The following is a 9,313-nucleotide window of genomic DNA, read 5'->3' on the forward strand; positions in this document are numbered from 1 at the left end:
AGAAAAATAGGTATGTATTGATTGTGTTTAATAAAAATTGTGAATGAATTTTAGAGTAAAAAATAATTGGATTTTCTCTCAAGACATGTTTTTCCATCTCTTTATGCACAAGATAAGTTTTTCTAGTTTTTTAGACTCCATAAGTTGATCAAAATAATGATTAATCGTATGTTCAAGTAAAGAAGCTTAATCAACCCGTAACTACACTTACCATAAGCCAAGACAATGGTCAGTTGGTGTCGTTATTGCAAAATGACAACTAATTTCTTGTATACGGTATTGTAAAGACAATTGTAAGCGATGATAATTGTTACTGTATGTTTGCTGATATTTTGTGTTTGTGTAAATTTGGTGTTAGATTTTAGTGAACATCTTCTCAGTTGGAATATCTTAGATGTATACATAGGCAAAAAAAACTTTGTTAATTTCATAAATATAAAATTTGTCCAAATTATATTTAATTCGAACCAAGTAAAAGTAGATCATATTTTATAAACGAGTTATTTGATTCTCTTCTCACGTGATTTAATCTTCAACTAAATTTGAATGGCTTCTTCAAAGACTACTGAAAATTTGATCTTTAATTCGGCTTTTTGATTCGAAGGATCCAAAAAGATTTGATATTCGGTTCGACTTTGCTGGATTTCAGAGTAAGTTGATCACCGTGAAAACAAATTTGATCTTTAACTTGACTTTGATTATTGCTTTGATGAATTTGGCGATTTCATCTCTATAGAGATGGATTTCGTACTCCATAATATTTTTGAAGGTGTATTTTTTTGACCTTTGGATTAAAGATAGCCGGGTAGTTGATTTGCACAAGAAACCCGAAGAACATTTTAAAACTTTGGCATGAATATGAAAGACTTTTTCTTTGACTTTAATGAATTCTTTGATGAATTTGATAATTTGATCTTTCCATCGATTTGAACATATTTTAAAGAACTTTAATCCATCAACTTTTCAACTAATATTAGATTATTTGTCCAAATTAGTTAATTGAAACAAAGAATGTTTCGAAAGATACATAGAATATTATAGAGAGACTCTAGAAACTTACCTCTTCACTTGAGTCTTCGAATTGATTTTAATGTGGCAAATGATTTGGCAAAACCCTTATTTATATAAGAGAGGTTATTTCAATTTGGTCTTCAAATGAAGCCACATGAGACATTTGGTTGGTCAATGAGAAGATTTTATTATTTTTCATTTTTCATCGAATGCAACTATTTTTCTTAACGAGATTATTATATATTTTTATTTTTCAGCAAAATTTATATATTACTCCATCCGTCCGACAAAATTTATCCCTATTTTCTATTTTCGTTCGTCCCACATAATTTGTCATTTTATTTTTTGGAAATATGATTATACATTTTAATCACATTTTAAATGTTAAATTTTATAATTGTTTTTAATCTTAATTAAACTATTTAGTTATCTTAATTTTAATCTATAATTATTTTAATTATACAATAATTATTTTTATTAATACACTTATTAATTAATTGTTAATTATACTTTACCTAAATTCTCGTTTCTACAGTAATAGTCCCATATTACTTGGGACGGAGGGAGTATTTATTTTTTCATCGGATCTTCAACAATCTTCAACAAATTTCCTTTATCGACAAGATTTATTATTTTATTGTCAAATTTATTGTAACTCTCTCTCTATATCATATTTATACAATATTTTTTACTTTTAAGAAAATTTGAATTAATTATTGATATTTAATGTAAAAAAATTAATATATATGTATAATTAAATATCACAAATTTATATTGTTGGGACGTAATTTTTCTCCCCATATACAAAATATTTAATTGATTTTGGACATTTATTTTCTTAATACATATGATAAGTATTGATACCAAACTAGATCAACAAATATGGTGTATTCATTTTATAGATTTCCATATTAGAACGATTCTATACACAGATGTCATAACCACAAAATAATAAAGTGTCGGCTGCAGGTTTCTACGTCATTGAAAAAATAATCTAAGTGTCAAATTATTCTATTTACTAATTTTAGTATCATAATATCTGTTTCTAAAAGATTCAAAAAGAAATAGATCTCTTGTGGTGGAGTTTCCCACAAAACTACAACCAAACATACTCTAGGTTTTTAGGTCTCTAAAATTTAATTATATTAACTTTATTCTTACATTATTACTTCTTTTGTTCTTAAGTTCTATCCTTGTTTGAGTTGGACACAGGTTTTTATTAATATATTATTATATTTTTTAATTGTGACGTAAGATAAGAGTATTTTAGGAAATATATGAATAAGTTAACGAGGTGAGATAAATTTTTATAAATTTAATGTGTAGATCGTTATAATATTTTTGCAAATAAATATAATATTGAATTATATAACTTAAATAATGCATAAGAATTATTACTATAAATGGAATGTACATATTTTTTATTTAGATAAATCAAAAAGAAAAATAAATTTAGAATTGATGGACTAAGAAGAGAGTATTTTTAATTTTCCACATTTAAAATTTGTAGTTTGTAATGGAAGTATAGTGCCAATTGAGAAAGGGTAACGAAACAAATTACAAATTTGTTGACTCACTAAAAAAAATGGATTCAAATTTTATTTTTTCTATCACTCTCTTCTGTAAATAAATATATTTATATATATTTAAAACATCTCATTATTTGTAAAATTAATATATGTAATTATAAATAATATTTATATCTTTTATTTATGTGTGTTATTAATAAAATTTTATTTTCTACAAAATAATATTTATATTGTATATATTTTATTAAAATATAGTTATTAAATAATTAAATACATATTTTTATTTTATTAATTTTATATATTTTATATTATAAATCAAATATTAATTAAATAAATTACTTTTAACTCGATTTCTAACTCAAAAATCCAACCGATTGCGGATAAATTATTATTCTTATTATTAAAACTTTCACCTTGGGTTCGTTTCTTCAAATTCAAGACTCTCTCTATCTGTCTCATGCATATATTCTCCATCATTCTAAATTGGATACATAGACTATATAGATGTAAAAATTAGTTTTAGTAGTATTTATTTATTGTAATATCGTTAAAAAATATAATAGAATAATTGAAATATAACATTAAATATGTAAAAAATAGTATAACACTAAATACTTACTTTTTTACAAAATCTTTGATGCCTCCGATGGGCAAGTCGAGATAATCAAATAATAGAATAATTGTCGATCAAAGATATAAATAATTATATTCAATCCAAACTAATTATCAAAATAAAAAGAAAAAAAAAAGGTATATATAAAGTCGAAAACTCTAAAATCCAAAATAAACTAAAAGTAAAAAAAAATAATAATTTTGAAATAAAAAGGCGCCAAAAAATTTATGAAAATACCGATTAGAAGCTCTAAACAATCTCATATGACAAAAAAAAACGTCATTGGACCATTTCGAACAAACCATGCGATAATTTTCATCTAATTTCGTGCACGGATACAAAAGATAAAACAAATAAAGAAATGATAGTTTCGGCAAGATTTGATAATAGTTATTTCTTCATAGTGAAAGCATAATATTTGGAAATAATAATGGATTTGTTTGGTTGCAGTTTGAAATTAATTTGAAATTAAGTACTAATTTGAATGTTTGTTTTTAAACAATATTTTGATTTGATGTTTTACAAAAGAAAATATTATATTTTTATTAAAAATTGTAAAAAGTAAATAATGTTATTTTTTAAAAAATAATAATAATATTGTCATAACTACTTCCAATATATGATTATTTGCTTCAACATATCACATAAGATACTCACCTTTTTATTATTTCTCAAAATTTCCAAACTTTCAAAAAGTATATATATACATATATGGTTGACCTAAAACAATTATAATTAACTTGTATTTACATGATATTGATTTGAAAGCTGTTCTGAATCATAATTATTGTGAAGCCTTGACTTTGGGCAGAGTTATTTTTACATTCCCTTGATTAATTATATATATATATATATAGAAACTTGTATGTCCACTTACAAATGCCAAAATGGCTCAAATGATGTATGACAGTGAAGATGTTAGTTGAATTATTGAAGAGTGAAATTGATACTTTTTTGCATGTAGTTGGTCAAAATGAGTGAATTTTCTATCATTTTAGTGCTTATATATATATATATATATATATATAACTCTGTAGGTCAAGATGCAGTATCCTATGTTGCTTCTTGCTTCAATATATATATATATATATATGTGTGTTTATCATTTATATATTAAGTGTATGTTTCTTTAGGAGAGTTTGGGGAAAGATAGGTTTGGATTTGGTTTTTATTTGAATTTTGGGATGAGTTTCGATTTTGTTGTTTCTTTTGTGTTTGAGTTTGGTTGGAGTTTGGGGAGTTTTGATGTGTATTGATTTGATGGATAATGAATAAAATAATATAAAGTGTATTAAATTTAATTGATAAAATTTATATTGTATGATTTGATTATGAATTTATATTATACCCAACATATATATATTTAAATTTTTATTTATTTGTATTAAAGAAAATTTTATTTTGACATATATATTGTATATATATTTTTTTTCATTTAATTATAATAAATATTAAATAAAATTTTGATTTAAAAAAAAAAACAAAAAAGAAGCAAAAAAAAAAAAAGGGTTTGGCGCCCATTTTAATTTTAGAATAAAAATCTTAAAAAAAAAAAAAAAAAAAAAAAAAAAAAAAAACTGAAACCCTCCAAGATAATATTGCATATATTACATTAAAATTTATCATCATCTCAGTACTCTTTTTCTAACTTAAAAAAAAATAAAATAAAATAAAAATAGAAGAAATAAGAATGAGAATACATCCTATATACAGTCCACTAAAATGTATTCTATTATTTTATATATTTATATATTTATTGGCTATTGTCTACCCTAAAAAATAATAACTAAGCACTGCCATTCAAGTCATTTGATGAAGAAAGAACATTTTTCTTACTGTTAATATATATCTTTTTTGTTTTATTCTTTTAAGGTGAAATAGTAAGGGTGTAAACGTGTTTTAGTGTTAATTTATCTGGTGGTTTGATAGTTTTTTAAATAATTGTTTGGTGAGATATTTTTTAAAATAAATAATTTATTCTTATTGGAAATAATGTGTATTAAGAATTGTAAAAATATAAAATAAACACACAAAAAAAAAAAAGAGGAAGAGATAATGATTGTGAAAATGGAAAAAGATGAATTAATATTAGATATATTAGTTTTGGATAAAATCTACAAATTAAATTAAAGAAAAATGGGTAAAAATATGAAAATAGAAATAAACAACACAAAAGGGGGTTTTCCCCAACTGCATCAAAGTTAGTATAGAATCACAGCAAAAAGAGTGCAAAAATAACACACCCTTTTAGCACTTTAGAGTCTTTATGACAATTTTTTCACAAGGGTTTGTTTAATTAGCCTTGGATTCCACACCAAAATGTGCCATGATAGACCCTCAATCTAGAACTTGAAAATCCACTCCCACCCACCCATCCAACACATTTGAAACCAAAAAACACATGAAAGCAACACTTAGGTAAAAAGTCAACCAAAACAATCCTAGAAGAAAAAAAAGGACAAGAAAACAAATAAAATTGAAAAAGGTAAAAAAAAGAAAGTATTATACAAGTTTGATGATTACATTGTGGAATAAAGATGCTCTCTCTCCCTCCTCATTATATTGCCCACCACACTTCCCGATCTTAATCTCCAGCATCATATCACTCTCTCTCTCTCTCTCTCTCTCTAAACCCCCCTTTATTTTTGCATCAATCAATATATATATACATGCCAAGAATTCTTTCACAACCCTAAAATCTTTATACCCATCAAGAAAACCCTAATTCCAGAAAACCCTATTCTTGTCTGCCTATTTTCCGTTATTGTGCACAGATTTCAAGCCATAATTGAATTGATTAATCAGTTTTCCTTCATGGGTTTGCCAAAGAAGATGGATTCTGAGGAGGACAGACTTCTCCCAGATCAAAAGGATTTACACCAATTGACATTGCAGAAATGTGACGAGGTGAAGGAGGTTCATAACAAAGGATCTTCTGCAGTGGGTGGTGTCTTGAAGATGAAGATGAAGATGAAGATGAAGGTAAGAATTGAAGAAAGAGATGATGATGGCCATGGAGATGGAGGGTGCAGTACGCCAAGAGCAGTGGATAAGGATGACGATGTCCCACTTGAGTGCCCTCCAACTCCAAGAAAACCCAAATCACTTCCACTTCCATCCATGAAAAGAAAATTTTCTGACACAGCTTTGCTGGATCTTTCCAATGAAATTGTGACACTCTTTCCACCCACTCTTCTTAGGGATTTTTTATGTGGTAAGATTAAGAAAGTTAGGACAGACTCACTCACTCACACCATTGGATCATTTGAGTGAACAAGCTGCCACTGTAACTGATGATCTGACTGTAAGTTTTTGATTTTTTATTCTGTGTGATTTCTTAAAGGATATTCTTTGAATTTCCCATTAATTGGTGAAATTTCTTATTTTCTTTTAATGTATGGTTTGGGAATATCTTAATCTTGATATATGTTAATTGATCTATTCATGTGAAAGATGGTATTATATATATCTTTAGTAGTACGAAGAATTTGAAAGAAAATTTGTTGTGAAGGAAATCAAATTGGATGGGGTAAAATTAACTAATGGGGTGTTTATATTTATATATATATATATATATAAATATAGGTGGTTGCTTGGCTGAATTTAAAATTTAGCGCTGTAGTAAATCGTACATGAAATACAAGAAAGCACATGATGTTACTACTAGTACATTATTTGGCTGCGATTCCTATGTTGATCCGGCCAAGTCAGCGTGGTACTGATTTGACCGGATCAACATATGTCATGTGGATGACCAACATATATTTATACATATCTCAGTAAATGATTTGTTATAAAAAATAATATATGTTGAATTACAATATGATATATGTTGTAAAATAAATACGCTGATATATATATAAATATAGGTCGGTCACCCCTATAGCGCATATATTGATCAGATCAAATCAGGACCATGCTGACTTAACAGTTGGTCTATGTCCATATTATTTATATTAATATAATACAAATATAGTAAAAACTTAAAATTACATAACTCATATAAAACACATGATATACTTCTATACAACATACTTTTTATGAATATAAACATATAGTACATCATCTTATTTCGCAGAGCATGTACTAGATGTACTTTTAATTTGTAGTATTTGGACTTTTGATAAGTGCTATTTGAAAAAATCAGCACGTTGTTCCGATTTGTTCGTAACCAAACATATATAGATATATATATGTATGTGCGTACTAATCAGTGTGAAATTTGTTAGGATTATATATTACTCCCTCCGTCCCACTTATCTTGTCATCTTTTCATTTTCGTCTATTTCACTTCTTCTATCATTTTTCTATTTTGGAAAAAATTATACACTTTAATCACGTATTAAAATTTTTAATTTATATATTTTTTAATTTTAATTAGACTAATTGGTTATCTGAATCTTAATCTAAAATTATTTTTATTATACAATAATTATTTTCACTAATACATTCTTAATTATTTACTAATTATATCACTCATAAATTCTCGTGTCTACAGTAAACGGGACACGATAGGGACGGAGGGAGTATTATTGTTGTGTGTTAATTAGCATATTGTAGTAATTGGGGTGGTTACAATGCTAATTGGTAGCTAATCAACCATTGCAATCTATACACAACATATTGTTGGTATTGAGTGAATATACATTCTGTATAATATTATGATATAGTATGACTTAATATTGTATATGAACTTTTTTTCCATAGAAAATAAAGTGACATGTACTATCTAAATTATTATAATATGTTAGTATTTTTATTATATTAACATAAATAATTTGATTGAAATCAAATATAACATGTTATTAGTGTAATTCTATTCTACTGTAGTGGATCAATACAATGCTGAAACTATAAAATCAGCATTATTAGAATTAAATAAGTTTAATCAAGTAAAGATGTGAAATTGTGTTCTTAGCTTTTTTAGATTAATAGTCAATTTGGAGAGTCTCATATGCAAAATATCACTCGAAACTCAAATATAATTTTCTACTTATATTGATAAACCAGTTTTGATAAGTTAATAATTATATATATATATATATATTAAATATCAGGATAAACTATTATTTAGTCGGACCCCTTGTCATTTTAGTTCCGTAAGTGGAGCCTGTCGCAAACTAGTCCCATAAGTAAAATTTTTTTGTTGTTTTAGTCCTCCGGCGCCGGAGACGCCCGCGTGGCTCGCCGGAAGCCACGTGTCCGGCAGGTGGCCCGTCAGATCAGCAACACGTGGCGAACACGTAGATTTTAAATTTTTTTTGAATTTTTTTTCAATTGGATCAAATAAAGAAAATTAAAAAAGGTAAATAAAATTTTAAAAAAATTGAAAAGAAAATGAAAATAAAATAATAAAATCAACTTGTCCGCCAGGTGTCGCTGACCTGACGGGCACGTAGCCTCCGGCGAGGCACGCAGGCGTCTCCGGTGCCGGAGGACTAAAACAACGAAAAATTTTCACTTATGAGTCTAGTTTGCGACAAACTCCACTTACGAGACTAAAATGATAAGGGGTCTAATTACGAAACTAAAAGAATATTTTACCCTAAATATTATTTACACCATATGTCTTGAATTCTTGATTTTGGTTTCATTGATTGTATTGATGAAATTAAAATATACTACCTCCGTTCCACATACCGTGACACTGTATTTTAGGAGGGATATAATTAGTAAATAATTAAGAATGTATTAGTGAAAATAATTATCCGATAATATAAATAATTATAAATTAAGATTAAGATAACTAATTAGTTTAATTAAAATTTAAAAAATAATTAAAAAGTTTAAAATGAGATTAAAGTGTGTAATCATTTTAAAAAAAAAGAAAGTGACATGGTATGTGAGACAGATAGAAACGGTAACATGCACATGGTACGTGGACGGAGGGAGGGAGTATTATATATGCAATATATAGGTGATGAGATATAGTTACATCGAAAATGGAATTAGATCTGTGCATGGAAAAGCTTGTCTGGAATAAAATCCTAATTTACAGTACGTACATATTTGTTTTGGTTAATATAATCTAAAAAATTGAACATCTTACATCTTTCATGATTGCCATTAGTTGGTGTGAGAGAATTACTTTTCAAAGCTAGTGCCATTATTTCATGCAGACATATATATATATATATATATATCATAATATTATGCTATT

General features: G+C 26.5%; 1 protein-coding gene across 1 annotated transcript; it reads left to right on the forward strand.

Annotated features, from left to right (window-relative positions):
* Window positions 1–5,767: 5,767 nt before the first annotated feature.
* Window positions 5,768–6,617, forward strand: LOC127244266 (cyclin-dependent protein kinase inhibitor SMR10). The gene has a single exon (XM_051264722.1). The coding sequence runs from the start codon at window positions 5,968–5,970 to the stop codon at window positions 6,424–6,426; it is 459 nt and encodes a 152-aa protein (XP_051120679.1). The 5' UTR covers window positions 5,768–5,967; the 3' UTR covers window positions 6,427–6,617.
* The last annotated feature ends 2,696 nt before the right edge of the window (window positions 6,618–9,313 follow it).

This window comes from Andrographis paniculata, unplaced genomic scaffold (assembly GCF_009805555.1).
Source record: "Andrographis paniculata isolate CXL003 unplaced genomic scaffold, ASM980555v1 Contig9END, whole genome shotgun sequence".
NCBI lineage: Eukaryota > Viridiplantae > Streptophyta > Magnoliopsida > Lamiales > Acanthaceae > Andrographis > Andrographis paniculata.